At 37.4% G+C, this 21,007-nt stretch overlaps 2 protein-coding genes across 3 annotated transcripts in view; one reads left to right on the top strand and one right to left on the bottom strand.

Annotated features, from left to right (window-relative positions):
• Positions 1-9,440, top strand: part of MRPS22 (mitochondrial ribosomal protein S22) — a 9,866-nt gene extending 426 nt beyond the window's left edge. For both annotated transcript variants that reach the window (XM_019503671.1, XM_019503672.1), the window contains exons 2-8: positions 113-276; positions 1,547-1,711; positions 2,770-2,913; positions 3,919-4,002; positions 6,742-6,887; positions 8,840-8,948; positions 9,226-9,440. In XM_019503671.1, the coding sequence (XP_019359216.1) occupies positions 113-276; positions 1,547-1,711; positions 2,770-2,913; positions 3,919-4,002; positions 6,742-6,887; positions 8,840-8,948; positions 9,226-9,318 (905 nt within the window). In that variant the 3' untranslated portion in view covers positions 9,319-9,440. The remainder of the gene's footprint in view (positions 1-112; positions 277-1,546; positions 1,712-2,769; positions 2,914-3,918; positions 4,003-6,741; positions 6,888-8,839; positions 8,949-9,225) is intronic.
• Positions 9,441-10,069: 629 nt separating this feature from the next.
• COPB2 (coatomer protein complex subunit beta 2) overlaps positions 10,070-21,007 on the bottom strand; it is a 28,917-nt gene continuing 17,979 nt past the window's right edge. Inside the window, exons 7-22 of the mRNA XM_019503670.1 lie at positions 20,439-20,538; positions 19,893-20,035; positions 18,538-18,737; positions 17,815-17,925; positions 17,464-17,552; positions 17,239-17,345; positions 16,810-16,953; positions 15,852-15,982; positions 15,383-15,590; positions 14,947-15,057; positions 14,186-14,400; positions 13,465-13,557; positions 13,193-13,373; positions 12,997-13,065; positions 10,907-10,999; positions 10,070-10,426 (exon numbers count right to left, since the gene is read on the bottom strand). Coding sequence (XP_019359215.1) covers positions 10,328-10,426; positions 10,907-10,999; positions 12,997-13,065; positions 13,193-13,373; positions 13,465-13,557; positions 14,186-14,400; positions 14,947-15,057; positions 15,383-15,590; positions 15,852-15,982; positions 16,810-16,953; positions 17,239-17,345; positions 17,464-17,552; positions 17,815-17,925; positions 18,538-18,737; positions 19,893-20,035; positions 20,439-20,538 — 2,094 coding nt within the window. The 3' untranslated portion in view covers positions 10,070-10,327. The remainder of the gene's footprint in view (positions 10,427-10,906; positions 11,000-12,996; positions 13,066-13,192; positions 13,374-13,464; positions 13,558-14,185; positions 14,401-14,946; positions 15,058-15,382; positions 15,591-15,851; positions 15,983-16,809; positions 16,954-17,238; positions 17,346-17,463; positions 17,553-17,814; positions 17,926-18,537; positions 18,738-19,892; positions 20,036-20,438; positions 20,539-21,007) is intronic.

The raw sequence follows: 21,007 nt of genomic DNA, 5'->3' as shown, positions 1-21,007 counted from the left end.
CCGGTAAAACCCCCCCCCCCCCCCCCCCCCCCGGTGTTGGCCCCGAGCTGACTTTGTTCTCAGCCTGTTTGAATTGAGCATAAACGTTAACATGTTTATCTTTTGTTTCCAGAGAAAAACAAGCCCGATGTTATGGGGCCTCGTTTTACAGATGAAGCGGTTCAGAGCTTGCTGTACAAGATGACAGGGCTGAATTTAGAGAAGATTTTTAGGCCTTTTAAACAGGAACTTAAACCACTGACATTCAAGACAATGACGGATGCACAGCTGGAGGAGGTAAGGTGCTAATCTGTATGGATAACTGCACTCTTCAATTGGAAACATTTCAAACTAATTAAGCTCCAGAGCACTTTCGCAAGTGGTCATATTGACAGACCTGCTTTTATACATGATTGAATATGTATTTCAATCCCCTCCCTCACCCACACCTATGCATCTGCTACAATAGATTCAATCTTAGTTTTTAGATGCAGATAATTGATGCTGCTTTAGTGATGGTCATTTGATTGCTGTTTCTTTTGTGAGAGTTGAAAAGCAATAGGTGAAGGAAGCTGAATGGGAAATATTCCTGTGAACCCAGAATAAGAAGTGTTTATGTCTGTTCAAGATCTCTGGAAGGTTGCATCAAATCCAGTATGTTCAGTGTAGTGAGAATCAAATTCCTCTTTGTCCAATGCTAGTTATGCAATATCTGTGTGCACGGAATAAAAAGTGTAATTGTTTGGTGACGCTTCACTTTTTTGTATACTGCAATTACGTGGAAAATATAAGACTCTGGCGCAGCAACCAAATAGAATGGTTTTTTACGTAATAACAAAATCCATTGTAAAAGTGGCAGGCCAGCTTGGGGTTAGTGTACTGGAAAGCCTGCAAGTTCTCTTACCTCTCTCCTTTTTTTTTTTTTACTAGTTTACTAGATTTTAATGTGGCACCAGTCATTTTTAATAACTCAGATTATTTTGACTCAATTTTTTTCCTTGTTTTTGTTTACTTTATATGGGAATGGCTTTTTCAAGAATGGGGAAAAGTTTAATTAAAGCAATGCTCACCCATCCTCCAGCCCTATTGTTTTATGTATATCTGTTCCACGTTTAAATATCCACCCAAAATTTGTAATTATTTCACCTGCTGCTTCCACATTGCCCCAGGACTTGGAGTTGCAAGAAAACTGGTTCAGGTTGCAAAACAATAATCTTGGGTATCTCCTAAACAGATAATATTTACTGGTTTGAAATCTGTCTTGGAATATGATTGAAATAAATTGGGTGGTTTCAACCAGAACCTCCCTTGAACATGTTTTTTGTTTACCTTTGTCAGCTTCCAAGTTTTAGAAGGAATGAGAGAGAACATTTTTGGGTCAGGATTAATAGTATATCATTTCCATGAGAGATTGTCTGCATTATGATAGTATAATCCTTTTTATAGTTGAAATTGATCCAGAGGTGAGGAGAGCTTATTTTTAAAGTACTTAGCCCGATGTTGAATGTTAGCTTTTTAACACAGTGTGATATTTATGTATACATTTAACACATTTTTTCTTTAATAGGCCACAAAAAAAGCTATTGAGGAAGCCAAACATAAATTAAAAATGCCTCCTGTTTTAAGTGAGCGAGAGCCAATTAATGATGTATTAGCAGAAGATAGGCTACTTGAGGGGACAGAAACTGTCAAGTATGTGTTCACTGATTTAACTTACAGTATTCCACACAGGGTGAGTAACTTACTAATATTTTTGTTCTGCAAAAGTGCTCTGAGCTATTGATAGTCCCTGTAGAGTTGCAAACAAAAACAAGAAGTTTACATTTTAAAACGTTAGCTAATACCAGTCTATTGAAAAATCTCATATTCAGGACCATGTACAGTACACAAATGTGCTTCACAGTCTTTCCTACCAGCAGGTAATTGTTTGGATATAATAACACAGGAACTTTCTGGAAAGGGGTGTGATATACAGATATTTGATAGCCAAATATTTAAAGTTCATCAGATATTTACAGTGGATGGTGAGGCCCACCATATCTTTCCCCTGCATTGTACAGACTGAGCGCAGACCAAAAGAAGCTGCAGCCAGGGTTTTGCTTGCGTATTAAAAAAGTTTTTGTTTTTAAAAAACCCTAATAAAAAATCCATTTGATGTGAAGATTTTTGGGGAGAAAAAAATCTTAAAAAAAAAAGAAGTATGTGTATGAAGAATGCTAAGTTCAGTTTAGTGTTGATGGCTGTAAAGGTGAAGTAAAAGCTACCACTGTTGTAAATAATATTATGCTTTATGTTTTCTTGGGCTTTGAAGAGCTCCTGATACCTGTTTGTTGATTCTGTACTTCTTGTATCACTCTCCTGTATTGCATAATGGGGTGATTGTAATATGTTAGCATACCCATTCTGGTTCTGTTGAGCTACCCTGGGTAGCAACTGTAGTGAAGAGGCAGTGATATGGAATTCAGCACATGCTAGAAGCTATTTTCAGGTCAATAGCACTTCCATTCTTTTTGTTTCTGACCACTTCTCTTGGTTCTCTGCCATGAGCCCCTTCAACCTATTAGATCAGAACTGCATGCCTAATATCACTTGGGCTGCTCTCAACCCTACCTGTTCATTCCTGAAGGACAACACTGGTATCTTTTATTTGTTCAGGAGCACTCTGGTTATCCTGGGTTTCCCACTCAAAGTTTCTGAAAACTTATTTCTGAATATTACAGAGGGAAAAAATAGGACAGATGGGCTTAATTAAAGAAAAAAAAGTTGACTTTTATTACTTCTCAATTTCAGGAGCGTTTCATTGTGGTTAGAGAACCAAGTGGTGTATTACGCAAAGCTTCCTGGGAAGAACGAGATAGAATGATACAAATCTTCTTCCCAAGAGAAGGACGCAAAGTTTTTCCACCACCAGTGTTCAAGGAGGAAATTCTTGTGGTAAATCTCGTGGCTTTGAAAATTCATAGTGAATGCTGCTCTTCAGTGTACCATTGTTTGAAAAGTAGTAGATTTTAATAGGCTGGCCTACAGGCAGTTCTTTTGTAATGCTTAAAGGACAGGAACTAAGGGAAGCATGCAGGCAGTTAGTCCTATGTATTCATTAGAATAGGTTATTTTAATTAACTTACAGGTCTTCACAAACAAATCCTGTGGAGCTAAGTAAATAAGTACTTGCTGATCTACAGGCCCACATTTATACAGCAAGTGTGGCTACTCTTGCTTACTCTTAATCTGAAAAGATAACATGGTGTTTGGGAAACAGTTTGTTTTCCTTTACACTATTTTATCCTGTGGTTTTGGGTGTGGTCATAAACTGCATCTTACTGAAGGACTTGATGGCAATGTGGCTGGGCTACTCAGGGCAGGGTAGCTCCTATAAAATACTACAATGTTGCAACCTCCAGAATTAGGCAAGTATATGGTGCCTCAGAACCCTAGCCCCCACTGCCTCATAGCTACTTCTTGATTAGAGAAAGGCTAAGGAATAACACCCTGAAAGAAATGAGCTTTTGCTGAGGTGTTGGGCAGTCAGCAGCAGTTATCTGTTGCTATGTGGCAGAAGCTACAGTCGTTGAAGCACCAAACATCTGGAATCAGTCTGACCTTTGAATTCTGTCTTGGTGGTCTAAAGGTAGGTCTTGGACAGCTTTCACTCCTCCATACTCTTGCCTAGGCATACATATCAATGGTAGCAGGACTCCATACAAGTGGATTCATCAGGCACCCAATTAGACTTCTTGTATGCATACACCATGGTAGAGAGAATCAAGAGTTGCCTACAATTTTATTTTGGCACAGCAGAATTAAAAGCAGCTGTTTTGCATCCCTGGTCATTTTCACCAAGATGTTAGTGCCATAATTACTGGGTTTTTTTGTTGGTTATGGATTATTCTGGGGACATCTTAAAACTAATTTGTAAATTCCAACTAACTGTCATTTCAGCAAGTATTACGTCAAGACCGTCATGAAGATGCCCTTAATCTCTGCATTGCACAGTTTGAGCCGGATTCAGCTGACTATATCAGAGTGAGTTGAATATTTTTTTTTGTCATAGGAAGCAGATTCCCAGCAAAAAGATTTGTAGATTTTGATGTGAAAATGGGTTGTGTGCACTGCAGCAGTTCAAATCTAATTGCCTTTTAATAGTTGAATAGTTATATTTTTCTTTCAGTTGGGTGCAAATATATGTGTTGATTTTTGTAACGTCCTTCTCTGGGTGTATCGATACTTGTACTTTACTGAGTAGAATAATTAGCTCTGCAGTAAAGTCACAGTCTACATGTGCTGGCATTAGGACAGTAAACTAATTAACTGTGCTGTATGATAGTACTGTCAAAGACAGCACTATCTTATGGTGGAGTACTTAACTGCACTGAAATACACATGTAGATGGTGACTGGTTGTGGGGCTAGACTCCTGGCTGTCATCTAACTGTATGGCTTCACACGTGCTGCACACTCATGCCTCAGCCAGCCTCTCCACAGCCCAATGCTGCCATCTGGAGCTGACCCCTTGTACCTCCTGCTAGCGGGAGCATGCTCTACTCCAGCTCAGATTACTGCTGTCCCGGGTGCACATGTAGATGCTGTGACTACGAGCAGTTTCTTGTGGCTTGAACTGTTCCAGAGGTTTTTTTGTGTTACATTAATTGCATATGTAGATGCACCCGCTGTGACTAAGATGTCTCATAAATATTTTATCAGTTGACAATACAAAAAAGAATAGTTGTACAGATAATCTAACTGAAAATGTCACTGCCAGACATTCTGGATTGTTTTGAAACAAGCAATATCAATGGTGCATATAAAACTGATTGTATACAGTTAAAAAGTTAAAGGAATACCAACTAGCTAGAAGTCTAACAGATTTCAAAAATATTTATAAAAGCTTGGCTACAGCTGCCAAGAAGTCTTATCAACTTGAGTTAATAAAAGTTGACCACCTGCCTAAATGTTTTCTCTCTTGCTATGTGAAAGATTTATAGTAAAAGCTGGCTAAAAAAATTCAGGTAGAAGTATAATTTTAAAGTTGTCTCACAGCTGTAGCAGTTGATCAGGCAGTGCTTTAAAATACTTTTTTTTTTTTTTCTTAAATACTATAATTCTTTTTGGTGACATTTGAAAATTACATTTGATCCCGTGCAAACTAATACTTGTACAATTTTATCTAGGTAGGTAATAATCCAGTTTTTTTCAGTATTACAAACATGAGTAAAATCCTTTACGTGCACAAAATCTGATTGGAACAAAATCCTAAAACATAAATATTCCAAGTTAAAAAAAGTGTCATTACTTGCAGTTATTTAAGGGCACTAGCCAAAGTGAAATACAGTTGGCTTCTCATTTTACATGTCTCCATTCAGATACTTAAGCAGCTTGTTTTGGGGGGGGGGTTTCTCCCTGGAACTGCAGTGTTCAGTGGTTCCCACTTGAAATCAATACAGATACAGGCTTCCAACCTTAGTTTTCAGATCCTGGAAATGTTGATTAACTTTTAGGGTATTATAGGGTAAAATTCTTACTAGTTTTCATTGAAAATACAGGAACATGACTTTGTACTCAACTGTAAGATTATTTTTGTCTATCATCCCTAGTAATGGTGCACATTTTTGCTGTAAAATGCTAGTCTGCTGTTTTTCATGCAGTGCTTGTAATCCAAAAATAACACCTTTTGTTGTTATGTGGAAAGTGAAAATTACTTCATGAAAAGATAAATTGTTGGTCTATTATCCAAGATTGAATTATGGTAGCCATACAGCCTCTTAAAGAAAGACACATTTTACCTGCTTGTTTCTTTTGAAACACTGAGATTGAAGATTACAGATTCTCTGTTACCGGTTCTTTATGTGGATGACTTAGCTGAGTGTACAACTTTTCTTTTTTTTTTTTTAAACTTACAAGATAGTTCCTGTCACTTAAGCATACTCAGTTAGTGCTGCAATGCTCAACCTTTTGGCCCAAATGAGTGGCATGGAGATTGTCCACAGGCTGGATCAGGCCTCGTGCTCCGAGATCAGTCCCTGGCAAACTACTGCCTTTGCCTACCAGGATTGGGTCCTGCAAAGTTCCCCTGTGCTGGGATCAGGCCCTAGTACCTGATCAGTTATGCAGGACCATGCTACCTGGCCCTTGGGACCAGTAGTGTAAGGATGTGACCAGGTGCTTGTAGCAAATCTGGTTGCCATTGCATTTGTGCTAGCAAACACAGCTGCCCCTCCCCTGCATAAGTTGGCACCAGGGCAATTGCCCCTATCACTCTCCTACTCCTAGTTATGCCAGTGCAGGGGAGGAGCAATTAATGCTGCTAGTGTTCCCCACCTTGCCACCAAATGTTCAGACTGGTGAGCAGGCCTGTGGGCTGGGACTGAGTATTCCTGAATTAATGGAAAGAGCTTCAGATTGTTAACATTTTTGGTGGGGGGGAAAAGTTTGTTATTTAAGGCCTTTTTCTTTTTAATATAAAGAGACAGCCCTTCAACCCATGGGAGTTGGAATATTCTAATGTGATGAGGCATTGTTTAAAAGTAGGACTTGCATATCCTACAATATAGAATTAACAACTTTGAGGCAGTCTGTGCTGTCAACACTGCTGTAAAGCCTGTAGGTGGTGAAAAAATTAGAATAGTCGGAAGTGAAACACAGACTTGAAGATGATCAGGACTGTAAGCCAAGAATGACAAATGAGGTTCTTTAAAGGGAATTTTAAAGTGATTTTTTTTTTCTGAAATCTGTTCTTGATGTCAACTTCCAACTTCTGCTTGGGCAGATTCATCATCAGATATATGATGATATTGATAAAACTGCCAAATATGATCTGCTACGTTCAACAAGACACTTTGGAGGAATGGTGTGGTATCTAGTAAACAAGAAGACTACTGATGGCTTGCTAATGGATATGATCCAGAGAGACTTGTAAGTACTATTTGTTAGATACTGGCATGACTTATCAAATTCAACTCTTGTTTTTTCTAAACTCAAAATAAGTTTTGTTAAGTCTAGCACAAAAATACAGGTCACCTACCTACCTCAAGTCCACCCCATTTTTCATGTATGTATTTATTTGACTTATTTGCTGCCTTTTGTAACAAAGGCTCAGGATAGCTTACAGTAGGGAGACAGAATAATGTAAACAGGAGAGCAACAAGTAAACAAAAACAATTTAAGAGGGTATTGGAACATCACAATAGGAGACCCCTCATATCTCATCTCAGTTTGATAGTAAATCACATTTTTGGCTTTAAGAAATTATTTACAATGACTGTTAAGTAATTGTAACTTTTCAAGGATGCAAAACTATTATGAGTACATACATGTCAGTGTTTTGCTCTCTCATGTACCAGTAATAGTATGTTGAGCCTATTGAGTCATTTTTTTCAGGAACTTCTGTTTTTAAAGGAATCTCTAATTGCAGTTGTAATCTACAGCCCATTGCCCACTTTAGTGCAACACAATGATGACCCTGAAGGTTGTTAACTTAATCCTATTGATCATTTTAGAATTAACAGTACAAATGAATAGCATATATTAGTAGACCTCTTCAAGAACAGTGTTCTGAATGAAATATCATGTTAAGTTTATGTTTGTCAAAAATGAAGAACTACTGAATTTTGGTGCGACTGGTAGGAAGTATTCTGGAGTCTCAGAAGCTTGTCTGTTTATAGTGCACCCACACTATAATGGATCTCATACCTGCTGTTCTTAGACTTCACTTCCGTGAACATCAGGAACTAAAAGTTACTCAAGAGCAGAAGCTACTCTAAGGGTTCTGAACACTTTTTTGAGTGGCTAAAAATATGCTTGGCCTTACAAGTCAGTCTTTTAATAGCTACGGAAAAACCATGATTGAAATATTGGCATACTGTGGGGGTAGCTTATAAAAATGGTTTTACTAGATGACACGCGCTATTTAACATTTGGAAGGGTATGCATCTTTTTTTTTTAAACAGCTGTCAGCTGAAATAGTGGAAACTAGAAAACATTCTTAATACCAGTGGAATCTAGGATTTAAAGTTTTCCTGAGTGATTAAGTAGTAGTTACTAAGTTAATTTTGCAATTCAAACAAGGGAAGCTTAAAAGCTTCAGTGTTTTATATCAAACTTGGATAGGCAAAAAACTGTGGTAGCAATAACATTTATTTCTAGAGCATGAAACTTTACCTTTAAAAGATCAGTGAGTCCTGTTGTGTTCCAGTGCTGGATCAAACGATGCACATGTCAAATCACAAGTGAGAAAGGCATATGGAGAAGTTTCCATAATTGCTGGAATCACTTTCCTGTTAAGTCTCTCTCCAAATATGCTGTATTTTTTTGGCTTCAATGAGTCTGTCTGCCTGTACTATTAACGTAAATCTTATTCTCACTCAAGTTTCAGCTATACTTTCAGGGAATTAAGTATCTCAAACTTCCAATATGCGAAAACAACTTTTTGGATCATAGTGTTCTGGAAATGGACTGGATTAGTGGATTCTTACACTAGCAGATTTGGAAAGAACAATCTCTAGCAGAACTCTTGAGGTTATTTTTAAGTAGTAATCACTACTTAAAGCCACACCACATTTTTAAAATAGGAAAAGGGTGCTCAAACTTGTTTTGGGGAGAAGGTTTAAACAATATATAGTTAATGGAACAAAAACTGATTCATGGTAACGATCCTCAGCGTGGCATGAACAGAGATTGAAATGGACAAAGAGAAACACTGGAATGCTTATCTCCACATCATAAGTTGGTAATGGCCTGGTGTACTAATGTACTTTTATACTATGCTATAAGATGTGCAATTGTTTTTTAAGTTTTAAATGTGTGTCATCGTCTGGCCCCCCTTCCCCGAGAAAAGCAGGTGTTGATGACTCTCTTAATTTGTTTAGACTGGATGATGCCACAAGTTTAATCAGGTTATATCACATGCTTCATCCTGAATGCCAATCAGCAAAAGCAGCCAAAGAACAGGAACTCTGTGGGGTAGATTTAATAAAGGTATAGTATGCTTTCTTATTAAATGAGTGCATTTAAATTCTTTTTCTTAAGGTACCTAAACTTCAGTACTAAAACCTTCTTTTCATGATAGGTATTCTAGACTTGATTGTATAAAAATCTCTACTTTCATGGGTAGAGATATTAAATCACACAATGACTTTCTGGTTTAAGTAGCAGTATAGATGCCATAGAGAACACTTTTTATATATTAATAAATCAAATTGCTAATATACCATAGACCAGACTGAATATTAACTGCTGTTTTCTTTTTAAACAGGTATTTATAAAAACAGAATCACAAAAACAAGGCTATATAGAGTTGGCTCTTCAAGCTTATCAGGAAACACTGACTAATTCTGCAGCTTCATGAAATAGAAAAGGCCTTATTTAATCTTGTGGTAAATTTTAGATCTATTTCATCATGTTAATATATGGAAAAGGAGCTGCATATTGCTAACTTTGTATATAACTCCAAAATAAACACTTGAGCATCTGCCTGGGTTATGTATTTTTACTTCAGGTAAAAAAGGCACTAAACAGCAAAACAATGCACAGTGCACCTGCCTTCTCTTTATCAGAATATGTATTATGTTGCTTTTGCAAATGAGAATAAGAAAACTTATGGGAAAGACATGCCTTATTGTCCTAGTTCCACTACTGAAATACAGGCAACGATGATGCCAGGGACCCAAGAATTAAAAAAAATTAAATGTTTTGTGCAACTTTATTGTTAAAATAGATGAAATCTGAATAAATTAAAGTAAGATTAAATGGAATAAATACATGGGAACGAATGGCTTTAGAGAGAAAATATATGGGTGTGGGGTTGCTAATTAGAGATATTTCAACTAGAATTAGTCTTCACTTCCATTCACTGAACTCTCTGGAGGTACATTCTTGAAAATTAAGACTTTGGTCTAAAAAAAAATAAAAATGCAGGTATGTGGTAACTAGCATTTTAAGTAGTTTGTCTTGCCTGTAACACTTTTCCTCAACCACTATTATGCCTGACTTTCAAGATGGTCTCCCTTTGCATATTTGTTGTTGGATGTTAATTAGTTCTGGCTATTTTAAGGAAATTTAATATCAGCAGCAACATGAGCAAACATAGAACTAGTCCATTTAAAACAATTTATTTCTTAGTAAGCATGACAACATATGTCTACTATTACACCTAAGGTGCTCTGCATAATGAATTTCAAAATATTGTAGTTTAATGATTCACCTTATGAAACAGATGGACCCTGTTCTTGTATCTACATTTTTGAACTACAGTATAAAAATCAAGCTAGTTTCCAACACATATAGTCCATACAATTCCACTCTTCTGTAGGGAGTGAGCAATTAAGAATTTGGTCATTTAAAATAAAAAGTTTAGTTTAGTCATCCAAGATATCTTCATCCAGGTTAATATCTGTGGTGTCAATATCCTCCAGATCCAAATTATCTAAATCCTCTTCTTCCAATTCTAGTAGTGCCTGGGAGAAGGAAAGTATTCAGTTAGGTAAGTAGAAGTACCCTGTTTTAACTGCTAAGTTTTCTGAGTTTTTGAAAACTTTTTATGGTGCTGGTGCTAGGGGTGGTAAAGGAATGTGTTAGATTCAGATATCAGCAATAGCTATTTAAGGCATGATTACTGTCATTTAAGACCCAACTATACAACCTGTGTTTTGAATTGAAGCTGATGCCTTTAAACACAGTCCATGCTGCTATTCTGTAAAAACTGCCTCAACATTTCTTTAGTGAGAGGGAATGTCCAGCACCCTAGGCCCCAATATTTAGTCTGTCCTTAGGCACTACTGTAGATAACCAGCAACCATTCATATCAAAGTGAAAATTTAAGGTAGTTTTGAGGCTTTCAGGATATTTTGTGTTACGTAGTCAAGGAAGTCTGAAGTTGTAAATATACTTGCTTTTCTTCCTCTCACCTATACTGTTAACATTTACATTTTAAGTACCTTTTCATCTTTTGTTATTGAAAGTGGTTCAGGCATTGCTGGAACTGGAGACACCATTACTGGCTTAGGAGATGGAACACGTTCTTCAATTTCCTTTGTAAGATGAAAATGAGATTTCAAATTCACAAATTACATCATAATGAATCAAAGCTATATGAATGAGTATGAATTAGGCAGGTTTAAACCATACTTTCCCCAAAGGGACGGGCTTGTTCAAGCATGGGAAATCTTTAAATAGTTTACAATTGTACTCTATGGCTGCTGAGGCTTAAATAGTTTGAAATGAGTTGTACTTGAGGCAACACAGTGCTGATACAGCTATTTTTAGCAACACCACAGTAAATGAATGACTCTTATTCCATTTAAAAACTTTAATTCACTTCATACGTGAAATTTTTTTTTAAGAATGTAAAACTCATACATTTTAGGGTCTAGCACTAGAAGTTAAGTTCTAAGAAGCGCACTAACGCAAGGCAGTCTTTAGTGCTGTAGTACACCAATGAAAAGTCAGAACCAGTAGGTCAACATTTTCTTTCCCATTTTAAGAGACTTCACACCTGGGCCGACAATTTGGTCTAAACTGACTTAATCTTATTTGAACACCATAGTTAAGTATACATAAGTTTACTGCAGCAAACACTTTAAAGTCTCTCTAAAGTCCTGAATACTATGTTGTCCTATTTTGTAAAAAAAGATTTAAGGACAGCCTTTCCCCAAATCACAACTACAGTTTTAGAAAATGGCTACAAATTTTAACTCATGAAGCACTAGCATCTTTAAACTGAGCAATTATAGCTTAAGGGCATTTTTACACATGTATGCATTGCAGGGCCAGGTGCAGCAAGAGGTGTGTCAATGCTGAGAAAGTGGTGGCTGCGTAGTTTTGAACTAAAGCACCTTGGAGGTGCACGCTGACGCGTGGTTTGTTCCTTATACAATGGTATGCAGTGCAGTGCAGTTTGCCTCAGCTCACATGTGAAGAAGACTCAATTGAGTCTGCTCCAAAGTGGCAGATCTCTGGCTCATCACTGGAAAAAGTACTATGTGTATAAAAATGCCCATCGTGGCTGTATTGTTGTTAAAACAAGCACATTTGTAAAAGACAAAGAAATAGCACCAGCAAGTATACATATCAAGTGGCAGATTTTAGTACATGCCTTTTTTGCCAGCATTTTTAATTTATTACTTTCCTGCAAGTATTATAGCTGACCATGTGTTTTCATGTTATGACCAAGCAAACATTCCAATTCCAAATATCAGAAAAAAAATACTATTCCAATTTTTTGGACCATATTCTGCTTCTCATTACAAATCACACAACTACAGTGCTACTGAGGAAAAGAGCCAACAACACTAGAGTAACAGCGCAGAACTTGACTACAATTTGTTCACAGATATAAACCAGGAAAGACAGAGTCAGTTTGCAGTGCTACATTTCCTGCCCAACAAGCTTTTAGTTTGGAACCAAGTAGTCTCAACTCTCTAAGCTGGAATTAGAACAAGTGAGGTTCTACTTGTTCTAATTGAAGATTAACATGCAGCCTCCACACAAAGTCAATTTGTCCTGAGGTCAAGCAACAAACAAAAAAAAATAAATTCCTCTTTATGGAAGTCAGTGATTTATACCTAGTATCTAATTCCAACAGAAGTCAGCATGCATGCTTTTGATTTACCCTGGGAGAAGGGGACCAGATATGTGCAGCTATCTTCAGTAAGTTAAATTATTCACATGCAACAAGAATGCAAAATGTAACAACATGAGGGTATGCACAGTATTTTAAGAGTTCCTAATATTTTAGGTAGCACTACATAATTTCCCATCCAAATATGGACAAAGCAGTAAATTTAGAGTGAAGGAGAGTAACTCATAGTAATGAAACTACTGGTCAGTATTCTCTCAGGAGTCAACATTTATGAGTTCATTAAGTAAACGTCTTTGAGCAAGGGGGCAAGTGACTCAGCCAAGATTTATCACAATAAAGGCAAACTAATGCTATAACATATCCATTAAAAGGCAGGAAGCGTCCCCAGAGCAGTTGTTATTGCACAATACTAATCCTGGAACTTTGCTGCTCAGCTACAACACTGACCTCTGATACTATTACTCCTGAAGGTTCAAATCCCTTTGATTCTTCTAGTAAGCTTCTTTCTTCATTTGGCTACCAAAACAAAAAACAGCAGAGAACTTCCATCAGCATGCTTTAAAGCAATAAATCTGTATAAAACAACTTGAGAATTTGTGTACCCATAAAACGTATTTTTTAAAAAACCCTTCTGCTTGCTTACAGTGACAAGTGGGTATTCCCTGGCAGGCCGCAAGTCAGAATGAGTTTGTTTGACGTATTCTTCCACAACAAAAGCTTCTTTTAATCCAGGGAAAAGGTTCTCATATTCTGTGGGATCAGCAAGGGACTCTGCTGCTTTCTGGTTGATTTTAGACAGGTTTTCTCGCCATAGTTTAACTACCCTGGTAGCAGAAAAAAAATACATTTGCTTTATGCACTTAAAAAAAAAATAAAAATCAGTATTCCTACTTTTTGCAGATTTTAAAAAGTTACCTTGAAACTTGGCTTGGCAAATATGTACGTGCAAGGAAGGCAGCTTCAGGCAGGCGTCCGGTTTTAATTAAGAGTTCCAAGCAGGAGTCAAGCCTAGAAGTTTAAAACTGAAGTTTAGTCAATGCATTAATAGAGGTAGATTTTGCAGTTGATTGTTTCTATGAGGGGGTTACCAAAATTAAAGAAGAACAAAGAAGTTTAATTTCAGGTTTCTATGTATTTTATGGTAAATGTATTAAAATCCCTCTCAAAGGCCATATGTGAAAAGGCACACCAAAGTAAATGCTGAAATTACATACATCACACATCCCTATTTTTATTTTAGGAGCTTCATGCTCAAATGTATCCCATATCATTATTATGTTATATCAGGGACACAGCACTAATCCAATTTACTGAAGTTCTTGATCTCTCTCATTTCAAGTCATTCTTCACATTAACAGTTAAATACTTAAATATAGCACTACAGTAGAATACAAAGTCTAGAAGCCAATAGTTTCTTCCCATTCTATAAAAATGGAGATATATATTTTCATATTTCACATTTTTAGATGGCTTCTATCCTAGCTGATGTGCACAGGCATGAGAGTGCCACGAACTATTTTAGTAGTTGCCACAGGTAGGTTGCTAGCTTGGGAATTTGTATTGTGGTCTACACTTAGTCTTGGAATTCCATGTTTTATAGAAATAGAATCAAAACAAGCCCTTGTTTGCTACTTACTTTCCCTGCAAGAAATAGCTCATAAATGCTACATTATTCTTGCCATCTTTTTCTGCTCCCTCTGCTAGCTTGTTCACCATGCTGGCATTTCCCGATGCTGTAGCCAAGAGTAATAAGCCTCCATAGTCCTGTGCATGGTGCAGGCATTCCTGGGCTAAGCCAAACTGGCACTTACTGATAGCAAGCTCAGCAAGTTGTTTCCATTTCTGTTCCGACTGCAAAAAGAAAGTTTTTTCATATTTAATTTTTCTTAAAATACTGCATAAAGTATGTTTTAAAGATGTCTTCAAAAGCTGCAGACAAGTATAAATTCAGCCATTTGCCAAAATCTTGTCCTTCATTAGGATGGGATAACATCCCTCTACACAGGATCTTTATGTTATTACAGCCTCTCAACTTGCCATTGTTCCAAATGCAGATTAATAGCAGGATTGTGGTATCCTACACCTTATGCAGGACAACAAAGAAAGTCTATGCAACTTTATTGTGACAACTAATAAGGTTTTCCATCTAGTAAAAGGAATAAAACATGAGAAATAAGCCTGAGAGAACATGACCAACTTACTGTATCCATCCTTAGCTTTACTCAGAAATGACAGGAGCTGGCAGACAAAATTAAGTAGGAATGTTCAAATACCTGCTCTGCGTCACAACCCACCAAATCTCTCTTTAAGACTTTGGCCCTCTTAAATTAATCCCAACATGAAGGTTTTCAGTACACATTTTACTCAGTTTGTTAACAAGATGAATTTCGTATTTACCTCTGCTTCCACTGCAAGTTGGTATGCAATCTTTAATTCTCCAAGCTGAAGAGCAAGCTCAAAGCGATGTTCAGGATCTGTGGATACAGCAAGAGCTTGCTGTTTGAAGCCCTTAAAAAAAATAAGAGTCATATTGTAGTCATCAGGTTCAACCATACCCTAGATGCATTTGAACAGAACTAAGTCATCACCTTTTACCTTAATACAAAACTTTTTTACACAGGCAATAACACAGATTATTTCTCTCAATTACATCCTAAGGCTTAGTGTAAAAAAAAAATTACTAATATAAACTTTACTGGGAAAAAAAATCAAATGTGTACAAGACATTTTCTTCCACAGTAAATTAAATATAATTAAAACTATTTCTGGAAAAGCTGCAATTCTATTAGCAACCTTGTTTAAATTCTGCAAGACTGATATATAGTTTCCTTGCCTGTTTTTCAAGAAAATGTGCAACTCTGGTCCTCTGTTCCTTTGGAATCGTGGGAAGAACTTTATCAGCCATACTGAAGTCTCTCCTCATAACTGCAGTTTGGTACTCAAGCACTGAAACCAGCAAGGAGTAACTGACAATATTTAGCTCTTTGTCACCCAGATAAAGCCTGTTGTCCTTGGGTATATAGCCCAATAAATACATTGTCCTGAAACAAAAAGAATGTTTTTCTATCACAGACGCCTAACAAGCTAGCAGCTCTTATAAAAGCACACATCTAAAACCTTATTCTGGATTTACTAGCAATACAAACATATCTGGGAAACAGTGTATTCTATACAAGATTATAGTGTCACACAACACACTTAAAACTATGCAGTAAGAAACAGCAATTTAGTGGCAAGTTGAAAAACTTCCCATAACATTTTTAAAAAGCTTTACAAAATGCTATTACAACAAACAGACTCACCTGTCCAAGTGGGCAATAGTGACAATTTCTCCTCCAACATAGTAGTTAAGTCTGTTCACGGAACTGGTATAAATAAAGCAGTCACCTACCCACAATCCTGTTTTCACAATCTCCTGAATCTCACCCAGAACCTGTAAGGAAAGCATTTTTTTAAACCTATTTTAACAACATTACAATTGTGTTGGGAAACCTATTCAAATTAAAACTTAACATTCTATCTTTTGGAGCACAAAGGGCAAATTAAAAGTATTTAATAATAATTTTGTCAGTTAAAAAGCTCTTTTTAAAATGTAGACTATTAATTCATCTTTTGATCAGTTAAAAAAATGGTACCCTTACCACAGTTGTCTGCCTTAACTTTTAGATCTGTATGCAAGATTTTTTTTGAAGCATTAATTTAGAATCCTTTAGAGCAAATGCCCCAACACAATTCTTACACATCAGTTCTCATATATATTATACTGAAATAAAATTACAGACAGGTGAAAGCTATTATTAGTGTATTAACTAATTTGGGGTTTTTTTAAAGTAATTAATTAAATGAGGAATTGGAAGGAGGTGGGGGGTGGGAACGTTCATTTTAAAATACTTTATTTAAAAAAGGGCCAAAATCTCTTAAATCACATTTTAGTCAGAAACATTCTTGAGTTGGTACTCAATGCCTCAAAACAAAATTTGTAACAGAAAAAAAATTAAATTTAAAATAGTTTTTTTTTTATTATTATTATTAACAGCTAACTGTGTGCCACTAACATCTTGCAGATTAAAGTAAGCTGGTACCAGCGTTCTTTCCTGCCCAGGGCAGGGGGTTGGACTTGATGACATACTGAGGTCCCCTCCAACCCTAACATCTATGAATTTACAGACTAATTCAGAAACTGCTGAAATTAGAGAAAAGCCTCTCACTGATTTCACTGGGCACTGCTCTGGCTGCTATTAAAACTGAGAATGTGATTACCTCAAAAGCATCTTCAATACCATCTTCAGTGACTCCCTCATGTGTTTCCTGTGCTACTGCAACTTTTTCAGACAGGTATTTCAGAATAAAGAATGATTCCTCTGTGGCAATACAGACAAGTTCACCCGAGTCAGACCAGAAAATCTACAATAAAAACAAACATCATTAAAGTTTCAGGGGTTCTATTAAGAGAAAATGACAAATTAGGTATTACAACATTGGTTAGCTTGTGCTTCCAGTTTTGGGCCTCAACATGATATTAGTTTATGAGTTTCTCTCCAATATACAATATGGAGACAAGAATTAAAAATAATGATTCTTCTCTCTCAAATTCACAAGACTACAGTACCAAATTCAGAAAAACTATATTCTAAAAATAATTCACAATAGGACATACACAAGCTTAAACTGGCATCTGGCAGAACTCACATGTTTGGGCTGAATTTCAATTCTACGAATCAGTTCTGTGTTGTCCCAGTCATAGAATGCCAAGCCATTAACAGATCTTACACCTAGTAAGAAGCCTCCATAGATACCTTCAAAGGGTGAGGGGAGAAATTAAGATTTAATTAAGCTACACTTGGTCAGCACAAAAAAAAAGGCTTATCAAGATTTTTATTAAAGTAGATTTATGAAATCCAAAAAAACCCTCACCTTCTGCTCCGAAGTCAGGTTTAAAGGACTTCTTCTCTTTGAAGTTCTTAAATATCTTTACAACACTGTTGCTTTCTCTGATTGCATACCTAAATGCAGCAAAAAGTAACATTACAAAATGTTACTGAGCTAACAAGATAAAGAAACACTACAACCATAAGCTGTTACAAATCGTTAGCCATCTGGGTTTAGTTGATATTTCTTCCAAATAAGGGTGTTTTTATTTATAATTCGATTACATGAAACTCTTAAGTGTTTGGTGTCCAATCCACATCTGCCCAAACTATGAACTGGTCTAAATCTGAAAACCAACAACAGTGCATTTAAAATAAAAAAGAATGTAATTCTTACTCTGAAGAATCATGTGCCCATACAAATTCCTGGGCAGAACCAAAACTCTTGTTTCTCAAAGCCATAGCTGTGTAAATGATGTATTCACCATCCCCACATACTACTACAAACCTAAAAAATGATAAAAAACAGAGTGTTAGTGAGCTGTACATGCAGGTTCATGACATGACTGGGAAGAAATTTATCTGGAAAGTGATCAGAAGCTCCTGCCAGAAGGAGCAGCTGCAGAAGCATTCAGAACAGAAGTATACAGACATTCAGGGAACCTTGGTTCTCTGCACTTTCTGTCCTGTTCCAAGCAAGTTTACTTGAACTCTCTCCCTCCCACTCACTTCAATTCAGGTTCAATCCATACCCATCTCTCTTACCCTCTTCTCTTCTTTCCTGTACCTCTCACATCCTTTCCCTCCATTTTATTTCCACCTTCTCTAATGTAAATCCATTAAAAAAAAGGCAACAAACGTCTTGTTCATTCCATCACATTGTTCATGTTGCTTGTGTGTTTTAAGCTTCTCTCTACTCCGATGCTGGGCTTATTTAGGCTATAATTTCTTTGGGGCTAAAACTGCTACAATTCTGTGATTGTTCAGGGTTGCCCATTCTTGCTTGGCCCTTAGGCTTCACCCTAGCATACTTCTTGTATAGCACATTTCTAAATTAAAAAAGAAGGAGTCAGAACCAGGATTGAAATATTTTTTTCCAAATGTCAGAAAAATTCATTACCGTCCATTAGGGTTATGTTGAATAGTCTGAGGATAGATTTCACAGCTCCCCATATCCTTTACAGCCAGTGGCAATCTTTCTCCATCTTTAATTTCAGCATCTCCCATAGCTTTCAAGTTAGCCTGTTGGACTTCTGAGTGCTTAGCCCAAATAATTTTCCCATTAGCATCCATGGACATGGCAGGTTCTTCACGGCCAAGCTAATAAGAGCAGCATATAGGTAACGGAGGTGGGGAGGAAGGGAAAGATATTCTTAGTTAATGACTTTGTTTAAAATGAAAATAAAAGGCCCCATGAAAATATATCTAGTAATTTAAAATGCCAGTTTTTCATTACTTTAAAGCAGAGGTAGGCAAAATATCGTGTGCAGGCCGGATCTGGTCCACCAACTGATTGTATCCAGTCCACGGCTGCCCCCCAGAGTTCTTGAGTCCCACCTAGGGCAGCCTGCCCCGTGCTTCAGCCTACACCCACCCCATATCTGCCAACAGCACCACCCTGGCCCCAGCCTAGGCCAGTGTGTGTAGCTTCCCGGCATGGCTGCTCCTACCACTGCTGCAGCCTCCGAGGCACTGCTCAGCTCCCCCAGCCTCCAGCACCTCCTCTTCCTCCCCCTGCTGCACTGCTCCAGGCAGGGTAGCATGGGGAAGCAGTGGTGGCTGTGGAGGCACATCAGGCATCACATGCCCAGACAGGTGCTAGGGAACGTTCCAGCTGGGCAGCTCCTGCCCCAGCATGCAGGGCTCCAACTCCAAGCTGCCTTCCCCCTATTCAGGTGCCTGGCACAATGAACAGCCACCTGTATGTGGCCGAGTGTTTGGAAGGCAGCCCTGCTAGGAAGCTGCATGCTGGGAGGTGCAGGGCAGGTGGGAGTATGGCCCCATGAGAGGTGACACAGGAGGGATGGAACAAGTGGGGTGTGGACTCCCCCATGTGGGTGAGTTCTGCTGCATGTGCCCTCCCCACTACCCTCCCCCATCCCTGGCTGGTTCATAAGACATGCACCCCACCCCCTACCACACACACACCCAATATACAAGTATAAGACTTTATTTTGAGCTATTATGCAATTACCTCTATATATACAGTACTCAAAAAACAAAAATCAGGACAAAATTATTTTTGAAATAAAATTAACATATTAAAAGATCAAACATCAACTATAACATATACGATTGGTATTTTTATTTATAATTCATTAAAATATCTTCTGAAAGATTGTATGGGTGCAGTCCTCAACAGCTTACCAAAATTCGTTAAGTGGCCTGCCAGCCAAAATAATTGCCTACCCCTGCTTTAAATGGCTGTCTCAGTAATACAAAACTGATCTTTTCACTAAAACATGTTGCAAGTACCTTAACAATAATGCTGCCTTCATCATACCCCAAAGCCACGTTATTAGAACCTCTCAAGCTGGCCACACACCACACCCTCTCCATGCCATAGTTTAAGGTACTTTCTAGGCGATAAGTGCTTGAGTGCCAAATGCGGACTGTTCCTGGAGAAAAATAAAACAATAATTTTGATTTCTTCCTCTCACAGGAAAGGGAGGGAGGTATTTGACATTACACCTTTTAACAGTGAGCATTCAAAGATGACACATCAAACTAACACCCACATTTTAAATTTACTAGAATCTTAATCTCTCAGTCTGAGCCCCAGGTCAGAGAGAATGCGACATTTAGTTACCTCTGATCTCAAATGAGACAATTCTCACACCCAAGTACTTAACTATTTTGAGTTTTTTCTTCTCTTTCCTTTGTTTTTTTAAAGCCTGATCCAGAAGGAACATTTCAACTTTAAAGTTAAGTCTAAGCAAATTAAAAGTATCACTACTTTTATTGTGTGGAAGTCACGTTACTATATCCACATATTTAAAAGAACAGAAAAACTTCAGTTACCATCTTCAGAGCCTGTGATGATGATTGGGAGCTCAGGGTGGAAGCTGACACAGGATACATTCTGGGCATGTCCCTCTAGTGTTTGCACACAAGTTTTATTCTGCAAGAGAAGTTATACATACAAATTAAAATAAAATCTTAACATTATGGCATCATCAGATTCAATTTGATAAGATCAGTAGCTTTAAAAGAAAACTAATTCACTAAGAATTCTGCGAGCACATATTTCTCTAGTTTTTTCTAGGTGATGCGTACTTCTACTTCAATTTGGTTCAAACAGCATACTATAGCCCTTACTGAAAAATGACACCAAATATGCCATTACTTCCCATAGACGTGGTGGTTTCTCCTTAGTTCCCAAGTCCGTCAGGTTCGTATCTATAAAACAAGCTTCTTTTCAGTGTTTGCTGACATGGTAGCAAGACTAGTATTTATGCTCATCTTTTCAAACCCTGAAGGCCAAACAAAGATCTGAACATAATCATAAGGGAAATTAATCTAGTGTTATCCTGGTTGTTTTCGGTTTGTTTAGTTTTTGTTGCTTTTTTTTTTGTGGGGGGGGGGGGGGG

The sequence above is a fragment of the Gavialis gangeticus genome, unplaced genomic scaffold (genome assembly GCF_001723915.1).
Source record: "Gavialis gangeticus isolate Ggan-Ray unplaced genomic scaffold, GavGan_comp1, whole genome shotgun sequence".
NCBI classification, from domain to species: Eukaryota; Metazoa; Chordata; order Crocodylia; family Gavialidae; genus Gavialis; species Gavialis gangeticus.
Note: the sequence above shows the minus strand (reverse complement) of the source record. Positions and strands in the feature narration are given on the sequence as shown.